The sequence below is a fragment of the Equus quagga genome, chromosome 3 (assembly GCF_021613505.1).
Source record: "Equus quagga isolate Etosha38 chromosome 3, UCLA_HA_Equagga_1.0, whole genome shotgun sequence".
In the NCBI taxonomy this organism is placed as follows: domain Eukaryota; kingdom Metazoa; phylum Chordata; class Mammalia; order Perissodactyla; family Equidae; genus Equus; species Equus quagga.
Window position 1 is genome coordinate 123,865,853 of NC_060269.1, and position 27,339 is coordinate 123,893,191.

The 27,339-nt window shown below is 38.3% G+C and overlaps 1 protein-coding gene across 4 annotated transcripts; it reads left to right on the forward strand.

Moving 5' to 3' along the window:
* On the forward strand, positions 1-27,052 carry LOC124237462 (UDP-glucose 6-dehydrogenase). 4 transcript variants are annotated; one of them, XM_046657096.1, is made up of 13 exons: positions 1-282; positions 3,700-3,815; positions 5,481-5,649; positions 13,278-13,379; positions 16,747-16,947; positions 17,059-17,256; positions 17,727-17,874; positions 19,991-20,085; positions 21,573-21,703; positions 22,464-22,597; positions 23,005-23,096; positions 23,199-23,309; positions 25,668-27,052. In XM_046657096.1, exons 2-13 carry the CDS (start codon positions 3,796-3,798, stop codon positions 25,776-25,778), a joined length of 1,512 nt encoding a protein of 503 aa, XP_046513052.1. In that variant the 5' UTR covers positions 1-282; positions 3,700-3,795; the 3' UTR covers positions 25,779-27,052. The 4 variants fall into 4 exon arrangements, with proteins under 4 accessions (XP_046513052.1, XP_046513051.1, XP_046513054.1 ...); XM_046657095.1 differs by having other exon boundaries at positions 1-246; XM_046657098.1 differs by lacking the exon at positions 3,700-3,815.
* The last annotated feature ends 287 nt before the right edge of the window (positions 27,053-27,339 follow it).

Genomic DNA, 27,339 nt, shown 5'->3' on the forward strand with positions numbered 1-27,339 from the left:
CGTGGCGGGAGGAGGAGCAGGGATGTGGCGGAGGGCAGAGTCCTGGAGGGCCTGGCTGCGGGGTAATGAAGCCTCCGCCTTCTTGGGCAGAAGCCTTTAAATACGGGCTCGGGCCCGGGGCTCGGGGTGCGGCGCTTGGTAGTCCGAGGGAGGGACGCGCGGCGAGCGGACATCAGGAGGAGCAGGGCACGCGTGCAGAAGCTGCGGTAGCGCGGCCCGGAGCGAGGAGCTGTCCGAGCCGTCGAGGTAGGAGCGGACGCTGCGCTCGGTGCTTGGAAGGGGGTAAGCGCCTTTCCGAAGTTGGCCCCGCCGCCGGGTCAGGATGCTCCTGGGTCCCAGCGGAGTGTGGAGGGAGCGGGGCGGGGTGTGCGCGCTGCTCCTGGTCGCTCCCTGCGCTGGGTCCCGGGCTTCTCCTCTGATGAGCCCGCGTCTCTTCTTTTGGGCTCTGGGCGGGAATCACTTTTGGATCTGCTGCCCTGGGAATCACTTTTGGATAGCTTGGCCTTGTTATTCATGACTTGCGAATCTTCCAGCTGCATCTCTTTCTGTTTTTTTTTCCCACTTTCTGACTTGAAACAAATGAGATTTCCCTGGCGCCTCAAAAAGCCGAACATTCACCGAAGGAAGCGGTCCTCTGGTTAGAGACCCCATTTTGGTCTCAGTCATAGTCTTTTGTTTGTGTTTAGAGTCTGCTCACCTGGGGGGCTGCGGCTTTCCTCACTGGCCGCTCTTCTTAAGAAACCAAAGAGAAAACGAAGCCAGAAAGCCCATTTGAAGGGGAAATCCTAAGATATTCTATCCTGACATCTCTATGGGCTGTCCTGGAATCCATTGTTGGCCGCCACACCATATAATTGCTTTATTTCATGTCACGGAAGAGCTTTCTTGGGTGCTTCAGGAGATCATTTTTGTATGAGACTTTGAAAAATTCTACCTCTTATATATAGGAAGATGATTGAGTAAGGTTGAGAATTCTGGTATATAGAAAAGAGGGATTCACTGGGAGGGAGCTTTTCACGCGTATACAGAGGAGTAGCTGTCCATTGACTGCCCTCAAAGACACAGTGAGTCTTTTAGTTTCTTCATATCCCCTGAGAAATGGAGAACAGTAGTCTGGTCTGTTTCTTCAGGGGTGTTCTGGAAATGAAAGAGCGTACTGTCTGCTCTGAGATGTGCTTGTCAGTACCCAGCATCTAGTTTAAGGTAAGTGGTAGACAACCCTGACTGAAAGGATCCCATTTCTTCTCCCACTGCTGTACTCCTTTCTCTAACATGAAATTTATGACTAATAACATACTCCATCTTCCCTCTTGCTATTTTCACAGCTTTATAAGATACCCTTTAGATATAATGTTAACACTGTCTCACTGATTAACTTTTTCCCTCACTGATTAACTTTTTCCTGGGTCAGGCATCTGTTAGTATTTAATTTTTGGAAATGACTAAGATGATGTGTGAAGTTGGTGTATCCAGCTATAACGTGCATTGCCTTAGCTGCTGGGTAATTATGAAGAGTGCGCTGAGGAGGGATGGAAGTGGAGGGGTTATATTCAGTTTAGCTTGTAGTAGGACCGTCGCTATTTGTTAGCACACCTTCTGGGTTGAAATATTGGTCTGAATTTATAAAATTTTAGATGAAGAGTAGTTTTGGAACAGTTTGCTATGACTTCCCCAAAATACAGAGGTGAAAACTCGTTACAAACGGACTCATTCAGTAAGCAAACATTCCAGTTTCCCTGACAGCACAGTAGAGGGTCAGAAGGTACATAAAAGTAGAAATAGAAAATGGAATCAGAAGACATCTGTGTCCGGCGAAGTATATTGCTAACACTGTATCAAGCTCCATATTAAAACTTTATTGAAGATATTATTGAGGGCCGCCCAGTGGCGCAGTGGTTGAGTTCTGGCGCTCCCTTTGGCAGCCCAGGGTTCGTGAGTTTGAATCCTGCGTGTGGACCTACCTACTGCTCATCAAGCCATGCTGTGGCGGCATACCCACATACAAAATAGAGGAAGATTGGTTTGGATGTTAGCTCAGGGACAGTCTTCCTCAAGCAAAAAGAGGAAGATTGGCAACAGATGTCAGCTCAGGGCCACTCTTTCTCACCAAAAAAATAAAATAAAAGTTAAAAACAAATTTTTATTGAAGCTTCCAAGTGACAATTTATTTGGACTTGCACAGATTATACATCCAGCTTCTTCAGTAATTTTCCCATTCTCATCTACAAGCCATGCTTCATATGAAATAGCAATGCAGGGATACCCAAAAACACATGCAGTTCTATAATATAGTTTCGTCTGCCATCAATAGTTTACCCCCAGCTGCTGTATGTAAAGCAAGCTGAATATGGCCTGGAAATCAAGAGGGTAAGAACTAACTCTGGGAAGACATGCTCAAGTTCTACCTAATGAAGAGAGAATCTTAGGATTCTGGGCAATCTCTGCAAAAATACTGTGATCAGCCATCTGACCTAAAGATAGTCAAACAACAGTCTTTATCTCAAAAAGATAGGCTCTTATAGAGAGCTACTCATTCATTCAATAAATGTTTATTGAGAACCATTAGCCTGGGAGCACCTTATTAAACTCTGAACTCCTTGAGCCCAAGAGGTGCATCATGTAGACATTCAAGCCATGTTTATTATATGAATAATAGCAGAACCTGTTCTCCTTGAGATTGAGAGCATAGACTGCCCTAATAACCACTTGGCTGTGGGATTAAGAGGTAACCCCCAAAGATCTTCTGGTCCAAAAATACTTTTGAAATTCCATTTTTTAAGTATTCTGGGTGTATTGGTTTTTTTTTTTTTTTGAGGAAGATTAGCCCTGAGCTAATATCTACCGCCAATCCTCCTCTTTTTGCTGAGGAAGACTGGCCCTGAGCTAACATCCGTGCCCATCTTCCTCTACTTTATATGTGGGACGCCTACCACAGCATGGCGTGCCAAGCCGTGCCATGTCTGCACCTGGGATCTGAACCGGTGAACCCCGGGCTGCCAAAGTGGAATGTGTGCACTTAACCACTGCGCCACTGGGCAGGCCCTGGGTGTATTGGTTTTAATTAGAGAGGAAGGCTGGCTAGCTGCCCAGTAAGGGTGTTACAGTGTGGTAGTTCTTCAGGTTTTCACAGTTCAGGACTTGATCTTCAGCCTTGCAGATCTGGAAGGCAGATTGCTTTTGTCCCCATGGACCCAGAGTTAGTGAGGCTTTAGGTGCTAACTGATGATGATTAAGCTTAAAAAAGACTGATGGATACATTAGAAACTGTATCTGTCATATTCACTATTGTATCCACAGTACATAGAATAGTAGTGGCTGTTACATGGTAGAGTGTTTAATAAATGTTTTCTGATTCAATTTTTCCCTAAATAAATTGTTAAATACTTTAAAATCAAGACTTATATCAGGGCTGGCCTGGTGGCACAGCGGTTAAGTTCGTACCTTCTGCTTTGGCAGCCCGGGGTTCACTGGTAGGGATTCCGGGTGCAGACATGGCACTGCTTGGCAAGCCGTGCTGTGGTAGGCATCCCACATATAAATATAAAGTAGAGGAAGATGGGCACGGATGTTAGCTCAGGGCCAGTCTTCCTCAGCAAAAAGAGCAGGATTGGCAGCAGAAGACATATCTCTCTCTGGCCAAATTCTCTGCTATGCCCACACAGTAGATCCTTAAATTGGTAATATTAATTTTTCCTGAAGGAGGAGAAGGGAACAGGCCTGAAGCAAGTTGGAGCAATTTTTCTGAAACCGTATGCCAAGCCTTTTCTCCTGTAGAGGTGGGAACAGCGGCAGTGAATGCTGGAGACACATCTTTGGTAAGCCTGCTCTGGGCTCAGCTGTCCCTCCCTCAGGTGGGCACTTTTCAGGAGAGCATTTCCCTGAGCTGTAGCACTTAGCCATCCCAGTGCAGTCTTTTCCTCCCGTGCGGTTTCTCTTTCTCCTTGTGTATAGGGCATTGGAGGCCTGGAAAGTGGTAAAGGGCAGAACTGAAAAGTAGAAGAAGAGTGAAGGAATGAAAGATGGATGGTTGCCAAAAGTCAATTTTGCTAGGCTCAGGATTTTTGCTGAGGTGAATCTTGGAATCCTAAAAGTTTAATAGAAATATCATATTTTTATGGCTTCACAGTGATAATAAGGAACTCAACCCATTTATTTAGATTATTAAGGAGAGAATCTACCAGGTTTAGCATAGTTTAATATTTCCTCATCAGGACATCCACACAATGGAATGTATAACACAGTGTAACTGTTAAAAAAAAGAGATAGAGGAAATGGACAGGTCTTCAGAATGCCTTAAGTGAAAAAAAGTCAAGTGTTGATAATGTATGTCGTATTCTACGTCCTGGGCAAGGACCTAGCCCCCCTCATCAAAGGACCTAGCGCCACTCCTCGGGCCATTCTGAGGTGGCATCCCACACAGCACAACCAGAAGGACCCACAACTAGAATATACAACCATGTACTGGGGGGCTTTGGGGAGAAGAAGGAAAAAAAGATTAGTCCCAAAGTCCAGAAATGGGCTCTGAGATTATATTCACTACACAATTTGACTTCAGCAATTTATTTTTAAGTATTTGACAATGATCTTAAACTCAATTTCAGCTTTAATCAGAAACCATGAGATGATTAAAGGAAAGTAATTTCTGTAGTTACCAAAACTGTTACACAGATTTTTTTTTTTTATTAATGTTATGATAGATTACAACCTTGTGAGATTTCAGTTGTACATTTATGTTAGTCATGTTGTGGGTACACCACTTCCCCCTTTGTGTTACACAGATTTTTATTGAAGTAAAACAAAAATACAGAAAAGGGCATATAATGAGTATGGAAAAGTATATAGCTCAATTTTCACCAGTGAACACACTATCTGTATAGCATAACCACTATACATATCAAGAATTAGAAGAATATTAACAGTAAATCAGAGCCTGCAGTGTATTCTCTCCTAGGCGAAACCCTGGGCCGCCGAAGTGGAGCACGTGAACTTAACCACTCAGCCATGGACTGGCCCCTGGAACTAATCTTAATATCTGTTTTATTTAGCTAAGCCAGTTCCAAGGCTGACCTTTGTACAGCAGCATTTATTTGAGCAAGAATTGCACTGTGGTGTTCACCTTTGAACTTTCCGTCAGCAATCCAAGTTGTCCTAGTGTATTAGAGACCTAAGTAAGGGTTCTTTTACTTCTTAACTTTCTAAATATTAGGTCGTTATCATCTTTGTGGCTCTTCTCCAGTAAATATCAGTTACTATAATTTTTTTCCCGTAAGTTTCATGGTAGTGCAGCCGAGAACAGGCTAAGTCATCCAATCAGAATGTTATTTTTTATTACCATTTTCATAATTCTTAGTGAGTATGAATATAGAGAATCTTTCCAGATATGTCACCTTGACAGTTTTGATGAAGTGTGATGAACATGCAGTGTGATTTCTTTAAATCTTCTGTTTTCAATAGTAGAACAATTACTGTTTCCTTTCTAGTACAATCATGTTTGAAATTAAGAAGATCTGTTGCATCGGTGCGGGCTATGTTGGAGGACCCACATGTAGTGTCATTGCTCAGATGTGCCCTGAAATCAGGGTAACGGTCGTGGATGTCAATGAATCAAGAATCAATGCATGGAACTCTCCTACGCTTCCTATTTATGAGGTAAATCATGGTAAACAACTCTTTGTTTTCTTACTATTTTTGTTAAATAACTTACTATTAATGTAAAAATCTATGATGGCAGCTGATAAGAAATTAAGTGAAAAACCTAGATATGCAATGTTATGGACATTATAATTATCTCAAATGTGCCCAGGGAAAATGACTGGAAAGAAGCATATTAGAATATTAATAATGGTTGTATTAGGAAAGTGAGATTATGGGTAATTTTTTTCCCTTCTCTGTTTTCTCATTTTATCTATTATTATGGTTACCATATTGTAATAGTAAAATTAAAAAGTGGCATTCTGTAAAAATAAAATAAATAAAACTGTGGATGTTTATAACATTGTCATATGTGTATTATATTTTTTGATTGTTATACTTATATCAGGCAAACCTTGGATAGATAAATGATGTCTCCCATATTTAGTGTTTAGTATCACAAATTTGCTTAAGTGGAATTTTAAAATTTCTGTGAAGTTAGAGAATTTATAATTAGGAAAAATGCTTCTAATTATTTTATTAAGCTACGTGGGTCCCATTTAAAAAAATTTCACTGTAAAATGAGTTCATGATATTATGCTTTTGAAGCCCAACAGAGAAGCATTTGAAAATTTGATGGTAGTCCTTTTTCTCCAACATTAATATAGTCTTCTTTTTTTTTTCAGAAAAGCTTTGTTATTTATAAGATATTATCAACCATAGTCTTTAAGTATGTTAGGTCTTTGTAAAGGAAGTCTTTTTTTAAGAAAATTACTTGTTTATTTATTTACTTATTCCGGTAACATTTGTTTATAACATTATATAAATTTCAGGTGTGCATCATTGTATTTCAGTTTCTGTGTAGATTGCATCATGTTCACCACCCAGAGACCAATTACAATGTGCCTACATGTGTACATGCACACGTGCCTAATCACCCCTTTTGTCCTCCTCCCTCCCCCCGTCCCCCACTGGTAACCGCCAATCCAATCTCTGTCTCTATGTGACTGTTTGTTGTTGTTTTTATCTTCTATTTGTGAGTGAGTTGTACGGTTTTGATTTTCTCCCTCTGACTTATTTCGCTTAGCATAATACCCTCAAGATCCATCCAGGAGGGGAAGTCTTAATCCAGTTTTATCTGTAAGATAAATCTACCTGCTATTTATAGGCATATGAAATATAGAAAACCATGAAAAGCACCCCTTGGGTAGGAGCCACTCAACATCACGGATTTACTCATATCTGAATCAGACTTAGAATAAAAAAAAAAATACCATCTGTGTATGGGGTAGTTTCTGTTTGTGCTTTACCTTTTCTTCTGCCAGATGACCTGCCCATAGTGGTTCTTTAAACTCCTCAGTGTTATACCATTTCTTTCCCTGTGATAAGTATAACCTTACTGCTGTATTTGATTTTGGGGAATTTTAAAAAAACATTTTGGAAAGATAACTTGATAGAGTTTTATAGAATTCTGATATCCATAAAAGGGCTGCATGGCATCTGAAACCCTGTAAGCCATATTTATATCCAATTATTCAGTAATTAACTCTGCCAGCAGTGTGCCCTAGTGATAAAAAACAAAGGGCACCCATCAGAATGGCTAAAATTATTGCTACTGACAATACCAAGTGTTGACAAGGATTTAGAGCAATTAGAATTTTATACACTGCTGGTCAGAATGTAAATTGGTACAGTCACTTTACAAAGTTATTCAGTTGTAGTTACTAAAGCTGAAAATATGTAGTCTGACCCGGCAATTCCACTCCTAGGAGTATATCCAATAGTACCTATGTGCACCAAAAGACAGGTAGTAACAGTGCTATTCATAATAGCCCCAAATGGCAAACAACCTAAATGTTAATCAGCAAAAGAATGGATTTGTAAATAATAATATAATCCTACAATTAAATACTCTACTGAATTGAAAATCAATGAAACTACTCCTGCATGCTATAATATGATTAAATTCGCACAAAAGTAATGTGTTGTCAGACACAGAGTAGTACATACTGTGTAATTCCATCTGTGTAAAGTTCAAATATGGGCAAAATTATCTCTGATGATAGAAGTCAGCATGATGGTAATTTGAGGGCTGATAGTGACTAGGAGAGAACACACTGCAGACTCTGATTTGCTGTTAATGTTCTTCCAGTTCTTCATATGCATGGTGGTTATGCTATACAGATAGTGCGTTCACTTGTGAAAATTGAGCTATAAACTTTTCTATACTAATTATATACCCTTTCTGTATTTTTGTTTTCCTTCAATAAAAATTTTACTTAAAAACAAAAAACAAAGGGTATCCTGAACTAGAAAAAATATATAAACTATTTATAATATATTGGCATTAGACATTTTTCATGGAGAAAACAAAACAAAAAAATCAATTGACCAGGCTTGTTTTCTGGCCAGATTCTTATTATTGATATTACTATTTCCATTATTTGAAATCCGAAACTCTTCTTCCTAAGACTTCAGTGCTTTAAATTTAAAATAGTGTGTTCTACATTGACATTGAACCCAGTTGGGATATAGAGTTAGATTAAGAGAGTTAAGATCTAAAATGATTTCTTTTCCATGTCTTACTTGTTTTTTTCTCAATAACCTACCTTTTAAACAAAGATAGGTTTAAACAAAGAAACAAAGATATTTCTTGTTGTTTCACATTTCTATTTCATAAATAAATTTTTTCTTTGAATCTCTTTACATAGAATATAAAAGATTTGAAAGGCTAGCTAGCATTGTGCCCAGTAGAAGCAGTGTCTGAGTTCTAAGAACTCTGAAATCCCATAATTGTATTGACTTTATTTAATGTTTTTAACTATTTGGTCTTTAAAGTCTTATTTTTATCTCATTTTTAATATGTCTACTCCAGAAAATTAGATGATGATAACATAAGCAGCTATTTCAGGTCTGTGCTATTTAGTGTAGCCTACAAAGGAAGTGGGATCTTTTTCCAAAATCCAGCTGGCTTTGGAGGTTAGAAACCTGGCACTGCTACTTTGAAATTACTCTTTGCAAGTGGAATGATTTTCCTCTTAGCAAATAAATGACTTTAGGCTTGTAATTTTCATGTATCTTTCTTAGACATCAGTTGAGAAAAGATACCTGCTTAAGAAATTACAAATCAGAAGAAAATAAGTGATTTTTGTAAAGTTGTGTTTAAAAACAAAAAACAAAAACTTGGGGAAATGAATTGTGTGACCCAGTCATCTATTTTCAAAGATATGTTAGGCCTTTGTCCCATTTTTGTTTCTTTATTTCATGTTGTAAAATGGACTATTCCTGCACATTTCCTTGGCCATATTGGAGATGTGAAATGTTAGGTGAAATGTCAGAACAGGAAGAACGAAACAGGAAGGAGAAAAACGAATGGCAGGTTTAACAAGTTCTCACTCTGGTTTCTGAGTTGCTTTGTGGAGTAGCTCATACATACTGTTACTGGTTGTGATTTTATACTCACCTGCCTTGGACAGGGCGAAGAAATGTTTTTATTTCCAGCGAAAACTGGGATACCGCTGCAATCAACTTCCTTCTGGAAATCTGTATCCTATAATGCATTTTTCAATATACAATGAAATAGATATTTGTTTTCAAGGATATTAGAAGAATCTATGGCATCAGTTTTTCATTGCAAATAACACGTTTTCATGTCAGGTAGTCCCTATTGGTGGCTAATGTTTAACTGATGGCCACTGAAAGAGAAATGATAACTAATACGTAATTATAATATATAATGTGCTCTTTTGAATACACCGTCTCCTTCAGAGTTGTTCCACCCTCTCCCCATCCACTCGGGGACTCACTGGACTAATTAGAGAAATATTTATGAGGAAAAAGGGTAGGACTTGATTGTTGATTATATAAGAAGGATGAAGAAGAGGGAGGAATCTAGAATGATATCCGTGTTTCTGGTTGGATGACTGGGTGCACAGTTGTGCCATTAGTTGCGATAAAAAATGCAGGATGTCGTGACAGTGCTGGGAGGTGAAATGGTGAATTCTCTTTGTTTGGTCCTTTTCGGTTCTAGAGGCTTTGGACATCCAAATAGAGATGTTCAGAGGGCAGTTGGATATATATAAAAGGTTTAGGCAAAGAATTTAGTGCTGGAGATGTAAAGTTAGGATTATGCAGGTAGTAGTTAAAGTCAGAGTGGTTGAACTCTCCCAAGAAGAGCCTGTGGAGAGAACAGAGCCTGGGTCAAGGACAGAACCCCAGACAACTCTAATGTTTGACAGTGGGTGGAGGAGGAAATGCCGTAGAGAAGCAATGAAGAATAGTTCAGAGAAGGTGAACCAAAAACCAGACGAGTTTTAGTAGTGCAAGCTCCATAAAGATGTATATGTCTTGATTATGAGTGACCAACATGGTGACCAGCTCATAGTAGGTGCTCAATAAATATCTGCTAAACGAATGAGTAAGCTGTCAATTATGCCAAATATAGGAGAAATAAGGACTGAGACATTTTCACTAAGTTTGGTACTGTAGGGGCCATTGTAACTTTTGCAAGAACAAGTACAAATGGAGGAGACTGAGGAAGTGAGAGAATGTAGGAAACTTATTTTAAGAAGTTTAATTTAGAAGGAAATAAAGAGTGGTCGCTGGAGAGGGGCACAGGGTAAAGGCAGTGATTCTATTTATTTTTTTTCTAGGTCTGATAAAGGATCAAGCATGTTAATAAACTAAGGGAGACAAATCACATAGAGAAGGAAAGGTCAAAAGCATAGGAAGAAAGGAGCTAATTGATGGAATAAAGTCTAGAAAGATAGCGAAAGGATGGGATCAAAAATGCGAGGGGAGGATTGGCCTTGAAAGCCTCTCCCTCAGAGACTGCGGGGAAGCAAATGAGGATGGGTAAGGATACAGACAGTCTTGTTGGTGTGGACGAGAAATAAGATGACTGACACGTTGGTAATCTCAATTTTCTGGCAGTGGGAAGTAAGATATTCTGCAGAAGATAAAAGGGGTTGTGTTGGGTCAAGTACTTGTAAAAGTGGAGGTTTGGAGCAGTAATCTCAGACTATAGAGCACAAGTAAAAAGATCATCAGGCCGCATTGGAAACCCAGCTAAATATGCTTAGAATCCATGAGCTTATGTATATTATGGTTCTTTCTAATCTTATAGGCTTACATTTTATAGGCCAAACTATATTCATAAAAAAGTAGTTATTTTTACTGCCTGCTAAGGAAATAGTAATGCCTATCAGATAAACTATGGTAATAAGATATTTAAATTTTTATTCAGAAAATAGTGTAATAGATGTTAATATTTAACGAAACATTTTGTTTTGTTACCATATTTATTGAATAGTCATTGCTTTTCATTAACTTTGTTCATCAAAAAGATAATATAATAACTACATTTTAAAAAACAAAATGGATAATTTGCTTTACTTTTTCTGGGCAAAATAAAAGATAATTTACCCTGTGAAAGGATTAAACTTCTTCCATAAGAAGTACCATATAAATTCTAAATACTAATTATGATAATTGCATAATGAATCTAATAAGAGGTAGAGCCCATATTAACTACTTCTGCATGCATTTTAGAGATCTACAAATATCGCGTTGATTTTAACAGAATATTGTAGTTGTTCATTTGAGGTCTTAGTATAAATTCTGCATTGCTCCAATTTTAGGTTATTTTAATTTAAACATTAGGAGATTATGTATAGGACTGAATTAAATCTTCTCTGCAAAATCCCAACTCCGTAATCTTTCACTCTCATTTTCTAGAACCTAGTCAAAATAACTAAGGAAATGGTTACTGTGACTGGTGACGACATAGTCGTGGTTGTAGTGGTTCATATATTTTGCTGATCTTGTTATACGTTTTAGTCAAATTAATGGAAATTTGAGTTTACATTTTATACTTCTTCTAATTGCTCATGTTAAAAGGCCTCAGAACCATGAAGAAAAAGTGAATTGCCTCTGGATATAATTATAGACCTGTGGCCCCTGAAGTGGCTTTTTACTTTGCTATATAGAGAGTTTTCTAAACGTCCATAATGTTGTGGATGTTGTTTGCACCTTCTCCTCTAAGAAGAGTAAGCTCAATGGTTTATGTCTGTTTTGTTTTGTTTTGTTTTTGCTTTTTATTATGGAAACTTTGAGACATGTAGTAAAAGCAGAGAGAATAGTATAATGAATCCCCATGTGCCCATCGCCCTGTTTCAACAGTTTATCAACATGGCCAGTCCCCAGTCCCAGCTACCACCATCCTGTTTATTTATAATTTCGTTCATAAACATTTCATTATGTATCTCTAGAAGATAATAATTGTTTCTAAAACCTAAGTATGTCACCACTATCACTACTAAAAATTTTACCAATTCTTTCTCTTTTTTAAAAAAAGATTTTATTTCCTTTTTCTCCCCAGCCCCCACTACATAGTTGTATATTCTTAGTTGTGGGTCCTTCTAGTTGTGGCATGTGGGATGCCTCCTCAGCGTGGCTTGATGAGCAGTGCCATGTCCGCGCCTGGGATCTGAACCGGTGAAACCCTGGGCTGCCGCAGGGGAGCGCGCGAACTTAACCACTTGGCCACGGGGCTGGCCCCCCAATAATTTCTTTATATCAAGAATTCTTGGGCCGCCCACTGGTGCAGGGGTTAAGTTCACGCATTTGGCTTCAGTGGCCTGGGGTTCGCCGGTTCGGATCCTGGGTGTGCACATGGCACCACTTGGCAAGCCATGCTGTGGTAGGTGTCCCATATATGGAGTAGAGGAGGATGGGCCTGGATGTTAGCTCAGGGACAGTCTTCCTCAACAAAAAGAGGAGGATTGGCACAGATGTTAGCTCACGGATAATCTTCCTCAAAAAAAAAAAAAGAATTCTTATACATATCCTTCTTCCCACAGTGTATTTGAATCAGAATCCAAGTAACATTCATACATTGCAATAGATTTGTATCACTTAAGTGTCTTTTAAGACCATGATATTTTATCTCTCTTTTCTTCTCTCTCTCTGTTTTTCTCTTCAGTTTGTTTGTTGAAAAAACCGGGGTGTTTATCCTGTAGAAATGTTTACAGTCTGGATTTTGCTGATTGGCCTCATCTGGTCAGATTTAGACCTGATTTTTTGGGGGGGGTGGGGGTAAGAATACTTTTTAGGTGGTGTTGTACAGCTCAATATTCTTAACAAAACTTTATCTCCTGTTAAATTGTATGGGAAAAGTAACAAAATTTTCAATAGAAATGTTTCTTACAATGGGACTTAGAAAAAATATATATTTATGTATGTATAGAGTAAATATTGACTGTTTCACAACCAGTTGTATGGCCTGAATTCTTGGGTGTAAAAACCTGTGTTCATAATGATGAAGCAAAATCAAATGTTTGCTCGAAATCACAGAAGACCTTGAATTTTCTGATAATTGTGTTGATTCTTACACAGCAATCAGGCACATGGTAAATTATGACACAGCATTAAAATGAACTACTGCTTTAATTGTGGCAAGTTCACTTTTGCTTTATTTACATGACTTACGCTTATGACCTGTGGTATATGACTTTTGATTTTTCAACAAAGGTGTTATTTGAGAACAAGTATAGACCTTTGAATTACAATATAACCTTCTCCTTTAACAAACAGAATTCTTTACTGTTAGATTATCTCATAGGATTGCTTAATTTTTTTCTTTTTAGCCAGGACTAAAGGAAGTGGTAGAATCCTGTCGAGGAAAAAATCTATTTTTTTCTACCAACATTGATGATGCCATTAACGAAGCTGATCTTGTATTTATTTCTGTAAGTATTTTTCTTTGTTATGTGAGTTTTAATGTATTCTTGTTTTTACAGAAGTTTCATTGTATTTTAGTAGTAAATCCACTGATGTTAACTCACAGCGTTACTTAGTGTAGAGTTGTCAGTTGAATTTTGGTTGTCACTGGCTTTGTCCAACACTTCACCAAACCCTATAATCATCTGGTCAAGTATGTCATTTCAGATCATTGAACAGATAAATTCAGAGAAAGGTGTAGTCTGAGATCTAGAATTAGGAAGTGCTGGTAACGTGTGAGCACATGTGGTGATAGGATATATATTTTATCACTTCTTGTTTCCACTGGTTGGTAGAAGTGAAGGAAAGAGGATCAGATAAAGTTCACCTGCAAATTTATAGGCATCTTCAATCTAGATGAATTATGTTCCAAAAGTCATTTTAAATTAATTGTTTGGAACTTGGCATATGTTGGATGGATTATCAGGCTAGCCCAGACACCTTCAGCTTGTAATATGACTACACTATTTTCTCTTTGTAATGAAAAAAAAATAGAACCAATGCTTGGGAGTAAACTCTGGTAATCCAATGTTTAAACCAAGGTAACTTATTTCTTGCTGTCCTGGTAACCATCTACTCAAATATTCTGTTTGTGATGGTAGAGTTATCACCAGTTGGTAGCTGAGCTATGGTGTTATATGACTCAACACCTTTAAGGCCTTAAGGGATAATGGGAAAGCTGATGGTATGAGTTTTGACTCGGTCCCACGAGGTAAAGGAAAGCAACGCCATGGGGTCCATAGAGGGTAGATGCTGTTGAATTAATTATGCATATTGTTAATGATTGTAAGCTGTTGAATAAGGGTTGTTTTCTCACTGGTGAGACAAAAGCAGTACTGTGAAGACGTGAACTCCAGAAGAAAATGGTAATGAAGACAACGGTAAAACTGTGTTATGAATTCAGTCTCTCTTGTCCTCCTTAATTACTTCTATGACTCACCTACCCATCCTCTTCTTTAGCTTGCAGAAGGTTAGAGTAGAGGCATAGGAAATAAAATATTTTGGAGTAGGTAGGCACTTGGAGAAAATCAAGAAGTTGCATTAGTCCAGCTTTGGATAACCAGAGCCTGGAATGGGAGTAAGGGAATTTTCCTTTGAAATATATTTTAAAAGAATCTATTCTCAGGCTGTAGAGTTCACTGTAGGGTGGTATGGCACAGACAGTTGATGTTACACTTGCCTCTCTGCAGACTTTGTATACCTGTTAGGGTAATTTATTCTGTATAACTCATATCTAGTTCCCATTATTCTGTGGATCAGTTTTTTTCTTTTTTTCTGCTTGTTGGATACTTTTCCTTATGGAAAATATCAATATACAAGAGATGAAGATAATAGTATAATGAACCCCTACTTACCCATTCTTAATTGTCAACAGTTATCATGGCTGATCTTGTTTCATTTACTGTTTCTCTCCCTTTCCTCCTACCCAAGATTTTTTTTTTTTTTGAGGAGGAGGATTAGCCCTGAGCTAACATCTGCCACCAATCCTCCTCTTTCTGCTGAGGAAGACTGGCCCTGAGCTAACATTCATGCCTATCTTCTTCTACTTTATATGTGGGATGCCTGCCACAGCATGGCTTGCTAAGTGGTGCGTAGGTCAACCAGGATCCGAACTGGTGAACCCCAGGCTGCTGAAGTGGAGTGTGTGAACTTAACCTCTGCACCACTGGGCCAGCCCCCCAAGATTATTTTTAATCAAATTCCAGATAGGAATAGTAGTTTTATACAAATCAGTTTTCAATTGTTATCTTAGAGCTCATTTACAAGAGGAAGCCATCTGGTCATCTCTCATCTCAAGCATGTTTCACATTATCCCATCAGCTGTTTTTGCCCTTCCGTACTCCATTGCACCCTGACTTCCGTGCCCAAGTCTTTTCTTAGTTTTTGTTCCATGCACATAAACAACTTTTTCCTCCTGATTTTCATACCTCAATTCAATCTTCAAGTTTTGACTAATTTTGCCTTGATTTGTTTATTTAGTTTCCCATTAGGTTATGAGTGTCAAGAGAAGAGAATTGGTACTACTTACCATTGGTTCAAAAATTATTCCTATATAGAATTTTAGACTTTTCAGAGTACTTTTACTTTTATCAGTGTTATAAAACTCGTGTGTTAGACTTTAGAGAGTGTGTTGTGCTCATTTTCCAGTGAGATCGTTGAGGCAAATGCAGCCATACTTCTCCATGGCTGCATGATATAGTTAAGTCAAAACTAAATGCCTAGACTCTGGACTCGTGATTTATTTTCCTTTCTATTTGATAGTCTTTGTCTACATAGTATTCTGTATCCTGAAGATGCTGGATAATTTCTAGCTTTAATGAGCCAAGAAAGCATTTGTGAATGATACTGCAAACATTTTTTAAAAGCTGTTGATATAGGTCTATAAAAAAGAAGAGTAAAAAAGGAGTGTAAAGTTTAGTTTTAAAGACCATGATAATATATTACATACAATAAAGAGAGGAGGGGCCCGTCTGGTGGCGCAGCAGTTAAGTGCGCACATTCCACTTCAGCAGCCTGGGGTTCATCAATTTGGATCCTGGGTGCGGACATGGCACTACTTGGCAAGCCATGCTGTGGTAGGCGTCCCACATATAAAGTAGAGGAAAATGGGCATGGATGTTAGCTCAGGGCCAGTCTTCCTCAGCAAAAAGAGGAGGATTGGCAGCAGATGTTAGCTCAGGGCTAATCTTCCTCAAACAAACAAACAAACAAACAACAAAGAGAGGAAGAAGAGAAAACATACATTTCATTTCAGACTGTGAACTTCTAGAGGATGAGAACTGTTTCATTTGTCTTTATATCTCATTCATCTGGTTTTTTTTTCTTCTTCTCCCCGAAGCCCCTCAAGGACATAATTGTGTATTCTAGTTGTGAGTGCCTCTGGTTGTGCTATGTGGGACACCACCTCAGCATGGCCTGATGGGCGATGCCATGTCCACACCCAGGATTCGAACCAGCGAAACCCTGGGCAGCTGAAGCGGAATGTGCGAACTTAACCACTCAGCCACGGGGCTGGCCCTCCTTCACTCATCTTTATATATATATCTATCCAAGGGCTTAGGTTGGAACCTGCCTGGCCTGGTATCTGACACATACATAGTAGTTTCTCAACAAAAATTTATTGAATGAGTTCTCCAGATGCTTCAAGTTGTTCCTTTTAGTGATCATATTTATAAAATGTCTTATTTCCACATAGCTAATAGAGGGTTAAATCAGGGCTACTGATAATAGTTAACTTCCCAATTGACTAGTTAATTGATGGTCTGGGCATATCTTGAAGTCACTGAATGGATATCTCACAGATATTCTGTTCTTAATCTCGTATACTTTCATCAGGTGAACACGCCAACAAAAACCTATGGAATGGGGAAGGGCCGTGCAGCAGATCTGAAGTATATTGAAGCTTGTGCTAGACGCATTGTGCAAAACTCACATGGGTACAAAATTGTGACTGAGAAAAGCACAGTTCCCGTGCGGGCAGCAGAAAGTATTCGTCGAATATTTGATGCGAACACAAAACCCAACTTGAATTTACAGGTATTAAAAAGGGAAGCATTAGAATCTGGCTCTTCTTATGTAGCTATCAATACCTTAAAGTTGTCCATAATTAATTCTAGCTTAAAACTTTCCTTTGCATTGGGATTCTAGGTACTGTCTAACCCTGAGTTCTTGGCAGAAGGAACGGCCATCAAGGACCTAAAGAACCCAGACAGAGTACTGATTGGAGGGGATGAAACCCCAGAGGGCCAGAGAGCTGTGCAGGCACTGTGTGCTGTATATGAGCACTGGGTTCCTAGAGAAAAGATCCTCACCACTAATACTTGGTCTTCAGAACTTTCCAAACTGGTTGGTACATAACATTCAACTCTCCATTAAATTTAAAGCCAAGGCGTGATTTCTCTTAAGCCTAATAAGCTACATAGATACTTTCTTAATATTGATAAAAGACATGCTTTTGAAGATAATTTACTTGTACATTATGAGATATTTTTCACAAGGGGGATCAATTATTACAGCATAAAATATTCTAGAAAATTCTAAAATTTTAATAAAATGTAAGATAAAACAAAGGGTACATTAAAATAGTAATTTTGAAAATCACTCTTTCCCTTCTTTTACCCTCTTTCTTAATCATCTTTCTTCCCTAATTTAAAACATTTCCCCTTACCAACTCATCCACTGCCTCCTCAAATTAAGCCCATCAGTCGCTTTTGTAGCTCCCTTGGTAATTTGTATCAACTCAGTGAAATATAATCCAGATGGATAATATTGCTATTTTAACCCATCGTGCTTTTCTTTCTTTCTTTCTTTTTAAGGCAGCAAATGCTTTTCTCGCCCAGCGGATCAGCAGCATTAACTCCATCAGTGCCCTCTGTGAAGCAACAGGAGCTGACGTAGAAGAGGTGGCAACGGCCATTGGAATGGACCAGAGAATTGGAAATAAGTTTCTGAAAGCCAGTGTTGGTAAATTGAAATTTTTCTGTGCATAAAGTGGGTTCATTTAGCTAGATCCCCAATCTTAAATAATGATTAAAGTAATCATTCCATTTTTCATGTGATCTTGAGCCTATCAGGGACTTTCTAAGTGAGGAAATAATTCAGTGTACATTGTTTAATGGTTACTGACTGATTAGTATGATAAACATGTTTCAGTGTTTTAGGAGACATAAATTAGTATTTAGTTAGAACATTTAGGAAGAGTAAGTTTGGGAGACCAGATAGGAAATAATTCGAGTAACACCTTATTGAAGCCAGTAGTAAGAAATTCTCTATCATTTGCTTTTCCTACTAATATTCGTTTGGAAATGTGGCCTTGGTGAAATATAGTTGATCCTCATTATTTGCGGATTCTGTATTTGTGGATTAGCCTACTCACTAAAATTTGTTTGTAACCCCAAAATCAATACTTGTGGTCATTTGCAGACCTGAACAGAGCAGAAAAAATTTGAGTCCTCTGCCACACACATTCCCAGCTGAAGCTGAATAAGACAGTGCTCTTGCCTCTTGCTTTCAGCTCTCATACTTGTTTTCAGCTCTTTTTGTGGTTTATTTATTGCCGTATTTCTCACATTTTCGTGCTTTTTGTTGGTATTTCACTGTTTAAAATGGCCCCGGGTCTACTGCTGAGGAGCCAGAAGGCTGTGGTGTGCCTTATGGAGAAAACGCACGTGGCTGGATAAGCTTCGTTCATGCATGAGTTACAGTGCTGTTGGCTGTGAGCTCAACGTTAGTGAATCAACTGTATATATTAAGTAAGGTGTCTTTAAACAGAAACATACATAAAACAAGATTACATATCAATTGATTGAAAAACTATGAGCAGAAGCTCACAGGAACCTAACCTCGTACTTCCGCTAGAAGCAATGCTTCAATATTTGCTAATTCAGTGTTTATGACAATTTTGTAGAACATAACTAGTGGGTATAATGAGAACTAACTATATATTTGGATATAAGTTAATAAGGTCGATGTAAAGGTAAATAGAGTCTTTTATAGACTGAGACATAGGCAGCCCTTCCTTGTGTCTCATGGCCTTATGCCATTTCTCAATACTGGTTTCCCTGGCCTTTTCTGTGTTTTTGATATTTTTTTCTAGCTACCATTTAATAAAAATAGCTACTACTGAAGGCATATTATGCACCGTGTTCTGAACCAGCACTTTATATATCTCGTTTATTAATCCTTTTAACCTGTTACAAAGGTGCTGATATTTCCTTTTTAGAGGTGATTGAGGATCAGGGAAATTTTTGCAACTTGCTCAAAGTCATACAGCTAATGAGTGCTGGGTGTTTCTAACTCAAAGCCCATACAACCCTCAGTGTACACTGCATTGCACTAGAACAGGGGTGGACAAACTATGGCCCCCTGGCCAAGCTAACCCACAGCTTGTTGTTGTAAATAAAGTTTTATTGGAACATAATGCTCTTTTAATTACATGTTGTCTGTGACTGCTTTCTAGCTGCAGAGGCAGAGTTGAATAGTTGTCCTGGAGACTATATGGCCCACAAAGACTAAAATATTTACTATCTGGCCCATAAAAGTTTGCCAGCCCTGTGCTAGAGTTAGTGATATGGGGGCAGTATACCAGATGAATGAGGGAAAAAATAGAAAACATAGCCATAATGAAACTTTAGCTAGAAAATTGTTTGGAAATTATTTATAGAATTGATTAGTCGATTGCAAAGATCACACAATTTATAGACTCACTAATTTTTCAACATCCGAATTTTATTAAAAATATTAGCATAGGCCGTCTGATTTAGTGTGACAAAGAAATTTATCAGGGCCCGGCCCCGTGGCCGAGTGGTTAAGTTCTCGTGCTCCACTGTGGCGGCCCAGGGTTTTGCTGGTTCGGATCCTGGGCGCGGACATGGCACTGCTCATCAGGCCATGCTGAGGTGGCATCCCATATGCCACAACTAGGAGGACCCACAACTAAAAATACACAACTATGTACCGGGGGGCTTTGGAGAGAAAAAGGAAAAATAAAATCTTCAAAAAAAAAAAAAAAAAGAAATTTATCACTTGATTCAGTTGTGTGGTTCCCTAAATGAAAATATTGTCCTTTTTTTTTCTTCAGGTTTTGGTGGGAGCTGCTTTCAAAAAGATGTTCTGAATTTGGTTTATCTCTGTGAGGCTCTGAATTTGCCTGAAGTAGCTCGTTACTGGCAGCAGGTATTAATCTTTCTAGTCAACAACTTATGATTAACTTCTAATTAAAACATGTCACCCGTTGTGAAATGTTTCTGATAGGATTTATTTATTCCAGGAACTCAGCTATGATCATATTCAATTTTGTTTATTTTAGGTTTATTTATTGGACTTCTGTGTTTTTAATTTGTCTTTTTTGCTAATCAACTGTGATAGAAGTTTCTGCTAAACCAGTATTTCTTCTAATTTTATAACTAAATTTGCTTCCAGAGTAAAACAAGAACTATTACTCTTAATTATAATTCTTCTCTATCTTGAAAAGCATGGAATCAAAATCAGGGAAGAACCTGTATTGTAATGCTTTCACGTGTTTAGCGTGTGTTGATATTTGTGTTGTCCCTTTGAGATTCCCAGAGCTAAAATTAGAGACCTTTCCCAAACTGGAAGCAGAGTTAACATTTATTGAGTGCTTGCTCCGGGCAGGCACTCTTTTAAGCACTTTGCATGTAGTATTTTAGTACTCATCACTAATATTATCCCCCATTTATAGATGAGGGAGCCGAGGCTTAGGGGCATTAAGTAATTTGTCCAAGATACCAGCCAGTATACCTACCTTTCCCAAATATTTTTTTCCCCAAGTTTATAGTTTTTTGGCAGTGGATGGGAATGTAAGGAAATGCATATTTTTTAGGCAAATGTACACTTTTAAGTTTATTTCACTCAATCCGGCATGATGGCTTTATCCTACTGTCCATCTTGGGGAAAAGGCAGATAAAGCCTCGATTTTCCAACACTTTGGACTCATTTCCCAAACTCACAGGGTTTGAGACAGCCCCTAGAAGCTTAGAGCCTTTAAAAATAAAAAAGTCTTTTTCCTTATATTCATCTGGTCAGCAATATGAAGTCTTGTTTATAAACTCTTAGGAGAGTAACAGATTAGGTGATCAGAGACTTTTACTCTTATAACAGTTAAAAACTTTGCCAAATGTGTGTGGGGTTTTGGTTCATCGGAGGCACTGTGACTGTACACTGTTTGACTGTTCTTTGTCTACTTTCTCCTCACGCTCAATCTTGGTGAGGGGTCGGGGGGAAGCATATGAGGGAGTACTCTGGGATTTGGTTGCTTACATCCTGCTTCCACAGGGTTTGGAGAATTTGGCTCAGGAGAAGAGTTTTCTCTGTGCCTTATTTAGGATGGCCTCAGAGCTGGACCTCAGATGGGGTTGAAACGTAGCTGTGCTCCCCATCTTTACATCCATCCCAGCCCGATGCATGGAAAGTTAAGCCAAATGGAAATTAAAATTTTCAGGATGGCTTTAAGGAAAGGTGGGTGGGTAATTCTTTTTTTTTTTTAACCTGTAGATACAAAAGAGCTTGGTTGATCTTTGCCTCCTGTTAATTTATAAGGCTTATATTCATACAGTAGTACTCACCATAAAACTCTGAGCAAGGCATGGCATAAGCTGCACCTCTTTTAACCGATCATCGCGTAATTGTCCATGTCATTGCAGGTTATAGATATGAATGACTACCAGAGAAGGAGGTTTGCTTCCCGGATTATAGACAGTCTGTTTAATACGGTGACTGATAAGAAGATCGCTATTTTGGGGTTTGCATTCAAAAAGGACACCGGTGATACGAGGTATCAGTTCTTTAAAATATTTCAACCCCTTTGAGAGTGTTAACACCTCCTCTTATCTTGATTTTTGATTGGTGGATATGTGTGTGAAACACAGGTCTGTATATAGTATAAACAGTAAAAATAAAGTGAACATCCATATCCTCACAGAAATAGAATCTCACCTGTATATGAAACCCCTAGGTATTAAAAATATATGCCATTTAAAAGTTTAGCAGGGAGGAGGGAGGTGGGAAGAGTGAAATAGGGGGTAAGAGGTGCAAACTTCCAGTCATAAAATAAATAAGCCATGAGGATGTAATGTACAGCAGAGGGAATATAGTCAACAATATTTTTGGGGGGCCAGCCTGGTGGTGCAGCTGTTAAGTGTGCATGTTCCGGTTTTCAGTGGCCTGGGGTTCACCGGTTCGGATCGCGGGTGCGGACATGGCACTGCTTGGCAAGCTATGCTGTGGTAGGCGTCCTACGTATAAAGTAGAGGAGGATGGGCATGGATGTTAGCTCAGGGCCAGTCTTCTTCAGCCAAGAGAGGAGGATTGGCGGCAGATGTTAGCTCAGGGCTACTTTTCCTCAAAAAACAAAACAAAGCAATATTGTAGTAACTATATGATGACACATGATTACTAGTCTTATCAGGGTGATCATTTTGTAATGTAAATAAGTCAAATCACTATGGTGTGATTTGAAACTAATACAATATTGTATTTCAACTGTACTTCAATAAAAAAAACAGCTCAGCAATACTGATTTTTTTTTCCTTCAGAGAATCTTCTAGTATCTATATTAGTAAATATTTGATGGATGAAGGTGCACACCTCCATATATATGACCCAAAAGTACCGAGGGAACAAATAGTTGTGGATCTTTCTCATCCGGGAGTTTCAGAAGATGACCAAGGTAAGGCTTTGAGTCTCACGAATCACTTTGAATATAGGCTCCAACACTTGTTTGTTCTCTAGAAAGCTTTGGTTGTTCAGTTTGTATCATTTATATCTTTGGTAGGCCCGCTTTTCAACCCCGTTACTCGACAATTAAACTCTTAGGCGTTGTTTCGTCAACTTTGTTCTGAAGTGATGAGCTGTGGATTGGTCTAGTGATTTTTCCTACAAATTCTTCAATCCTCAGAGGTTCCAGGAAATGCTTCAAGGTTGGGAGTTCTCCAGGCCCCCATCACTACCCCACTCACACTTCAACCAGACCATTCCATTTCTGTCAGACCCTCAACGCCTGCAATCCTGGTGTTAAAATGCATCATTTCAAATAACTCCTTTCCTATTGCCAATTCTTTCTTGCTGTTGTTACAGTGTCCCGACTTGTGACCATTTCCAAGGATCCGTATGAAGCATGTGATGGTGCCCATGCTGTTGTCATTTGCACTGAGTGGGACATGTTTAAGGTGAGGTGACAGAAATGGTATTAAGGACAATTTTAGAGGTGTCCTAGTATCAGTTGGGGTTGTGTATGTGTTCTAACTGTTCTTTTGGTTCTGTCTTTACAGGAATTGGACTATGAACGCATTCATAAAAAAATGCTGAAGCCAGCCTTTATCTTTGATGGACGACGTGTCCTGGATGGGCTCCACAATGAACTACAAACCATTGGCTTCCAGGTAACCATGATCCTGGACTGGTTTTGTTTCATTTGTTTGGTCATTTGCTTTTTAATGGTTTTGCATTTTAGAATTTTAATATTTCCTTATTTAGCAATAACATAACTCTGGAGTAACTTGACTATGGGTCAGTTTTCTGGGAAGTATCTATGGGATTTTTGTAACTATTTCACCCTCTCCTTAAATTTATGATCTAAAGGTTATTTCAGTGTTATATAATAGTAATATAATATCTAGGAAGTCGTCAGTTGCCTATCATAGAGGGACAAAATGTGCCCTGCCTTACCTCATATCGTAAGGATCAAGTAGGAAATATGCCATTTTTTTTTTTAACTTTTTTCCTGGAGCCACTGATGCTGCTTTCCTGAACTGTCTGCAACACACCAACCCCCTCAGAGGCTGGGTTGCTTATTCCTATATGAAAGCTTTGAAAACTGCAAAATGCAATACATTTGTCCCGTGTTGGTATAGGATGCTGCAGCTTCTGAGTGCTCAGCACTGTCCTGTGCTGTGAGAGGTCTGAATGGAAAGCATGAGAGCTTCACTGGTACTGGCCCTCTTCTAATTCAAGCTTTGTCAATTAGTTATGGAATGTTTAGAGAGCTGACAGGAACCTCGACCTAGAATAGTACATTTATATGTTGCATCTATTTCAATTCTACCAGGGGTCCCAAAAGTATTAATAAGAAGACACTACTTTCCATTTCCTCGGAGCAGTGTGTTGGGGGTGGGAGGCTCTGGGAGGTTGGTGAGGATAAAGAAATATGCCAGGAGATTGCTGTCACCATAGTTCTGGAGCAGAACAGAGAGGGGCTGTGTTTAGAGCTGGCTATGGGCGTCTGCTCAGCACCAGCTGTCAGAAAGAGGTATCGATAAGGTCTCATCTACTGTTCAAAATACACGATATAGTTCTCTTAACCTGTCACCGACTTGTTGAAGATTCATCTTACTTAGAATTTAGTGCCCACTTCTCATTCATGAGTTTCTCTTGCAGCAAGGATCAAATGGCATCCTTGTCTATTAACACTCCAACAAGGACCTTAGGGACTCTTCTATTCCACCCCTCCATAGTGAGTAACTTCATGACTGTTTTTCCCAGTCATGACTTAAACTCAGCAATGTTATTTTTTTAAAGATTATTTACAAGGCATAGACAAATTTTCTGTCATTCCTGTTTTACTCACCTAAGAGAGAAAGTATGTAAAAAGATATATATTTAAAATGAGTTTGAGTTCTTCTACGTTAACTTTTCCTAGTAAGGTTTAAAAAAACATTAGCAGGGGCCGGCCCCGTGGCCGAATGGTGGAGTTCATGCGCTCTGCTGCGGCGGCCCAGGGTTTCACTGGTTTAGATCCTGGGCACGGATATGGCACTGCTCGTTAGGCCATGTTGAGGCAGCATCCCACATGCCACAACTAGAAGGACCCACAACTAAAATATACAACTATGTACTGAGGGGATTTGGGGAGAAAAAGCAGAAAAAAAAAATTAGCAATGGAATCACTAAATAAAGAGAATTTATAAGTCACTAATAAGACAACTGGTTAATACAAAGTAGAAGCCCTTTCTTTGTGGTACATGTCAGAATTAAATATCAATTTTTAATTTAAAAGACATTTATGAAAATCGTGTAGTATATTTATCTCTGCTGTAGATAAACTTATGACTATTAAAGAAGCAATGTCTTTAAAGATAAGATTGATGATTTGGGATATTTGGGAAAAAGTTTAAAATGTACTATGCAGAAAAAAATTGACTATCAATTATTTACTGAAGGCTGACTTGTATGCCAGACACTGTGCTGAGCGCTTTATCTAATTTGGTTCTTACCACAACCCTTTGAGGTAAGTGGTAGTAATACCATTTACAAGCAAGGAAGTAAGACCTAGAGAGTTTAGGATTCCAACTGGGGCCTTTCATACTCTGAAGCCTGAACTCCTGAAAACTATGCTATTACAGCTTATGCATGGTTTTTAGAATAAAGGAAATGGACATGAGAATAGAATATGAGACAGAATGTGAATTAACTGGAATCTAGTCTGTTAATTGCTTTCGTATATGCTACTAAAAAGTAGTGGCGTGTGAACTCTGAGAGGGTCTGGTGTTGGGAGTGGCAGGAGTTAGAGGGTCTAGATATGAATATGAAAAGTGTAGTGTAGATTGACTCTAAAACATAAAAAATAGAGAGGGATCCAAAGATCTTTCATAGCAACCCAGACAACCTGAGAAACTTTGTCTGCTTTTAAAAAGAAAAAATATTCTAGGTTTTCTCCCTTATTATACTTCATTATAGAGTTTTTATATTTACGTATTATAATTGTTAATATTTTTCTTTCCAAATCCATTTTGTTTTCCTAGATTGAAACAATTGGCAAAAAGGTGTCTTCCAAGAGAATTCCATATGCTCCTTCTGGTGAGATTCCAAAGTTCAGTCTTCAGGATCCACCTAATAAGAAACCCAAAGTGTAGACATTGCCATTTTTATTTGTAATTTTTTTGGTACTTCAGAATAGCAAATATCTATCTCATATTGAATGGTAAATGAACCAAGTGTTTTTAAGGAAACAAAACTATTTTTTTAATAATCAAATTTATACTAGCTATGTGGGAATTAGCATATCTGTTAATTATGAATCTAGAATATTTTTTACATATTTTTATAATATTGTTACCTCAGTGATTGGATGAGTGGCAAATAATCATGTTGGTTTTAATGGTGTCAATTTTTGTAAGATAAAAATTAAAGTTCAAACACTTTTTACTTTACAAAATATCCATAAGCAGCACTTTAATATTACATTGTAAACGGAAAGGTACTCTTCGGTTTTTCTGATCATCAGTTTATTTACCTGTCATTAGATATGTATTTTAAACCATGAAATTGCTATGCTAAATACTGTGCTAAAGGTGTTAACCTTTTAGAAAGTGTTATGGAGACTTAGAGGTTTCTGGATTTATGGGTAAGATGTTTTCCAAGCCATTTCTTGTCTTTCTGAACTTAGGAGGAGGATGCAGTGGACAGAATAAGGCCTTGTGTGCTTTTTTTCTTTCTTTCTTTGTATATGCTCAGAACATTTTTCCTGTGCTTCCATAACCCTCCAAGTACGGTTTGGTTAATGTTGCATTGCTCCTCTTGTTTTAATAAACTGTGTTGTTGGTTTTTTAGCCCCAAAAGATCACCATTACTCATTTCCAGTCAATCTGAATGAGATTAAAAGGCAATTTTTTTAACATGAAGAGAAAAATCAGTAGTATGGTCTATTTTATTCCTCTTCACTTCTCATTTTTCCTCATTGATCGTTATTTTTTTAGTCCAAGAGCCAAAAATATTTGTTACCTTGACTTTGCATTTTTATTTTACTCATTGCAATTTTTTCCCTTTTTCTTTAAATAAGAAAACCAATAGAATCTCATGTATGAATTTAAAGACGTTGACTTTACAAATTATGGATAGCATAATTTCTAAAATAAGAATTTTTGTGTATTTCCATCTGCTTTTTTCTTGTCTCTTGTTGACTTCTATTTGATTGTTTTCTCTTGTATTTTATCATTATTGACATATGGCAGATGTCCATTTGCTGCTTATGCTCTGCTGGGAGGGTACAAACTGAGTGACACAGATACAGGCCTCATTCTTGAGGAATTTTGCAGTTCAATAAGAATACACAGGCAAATACAAAGATGACACAGAGACGTCGTCTGTACAGATACAAATACATAAATAAAATATTCTGCATCAACAACTGCATGGGTGTAGTTTTGTCATAGTGCAAGTAACTAATGAGTCACGACAATCTGACATTAGACAGGAAAAAAATCACTCCTTACTTTTTTGAGAAAAGGGCATTACATCATTCTTTCAAATGATGCAAGAAAGGGAGGGAATTTAGCAAATAGACCAGGTATTGGCAAACGATAGCCCATGAGCCAAATCTGACCAGCCAACTGTGAGCTAAGAATGGTTTTTGTATTTTTACGTGATTACATTTTAAATGATTATATAAATCCCCAATTTGCCTGTTGGCCTGAA

Bases quoted from the DNA above. Each gene is read 5' to 3' on its own strand.
- LOC124237462 (XM_046657096.1), top strand. From the start codon at position 3,796: ATGCTGGAGACACATCTTTG. The intron at 5,650-13,277 runs GTAAATCATGGT...TTTTCTTTTTAG, and splicing joins CTACGCTTCCTATTTATGAG to CCAGGACTAAAGGAAGTGGT. The intron at 21,704-22,463 runs GTATCAGTTCTT...TTTTTCCTTCAG, and splicing joins AAGGACACCGGTGATACGAG to AGAATCTTCTAGTATCTATA.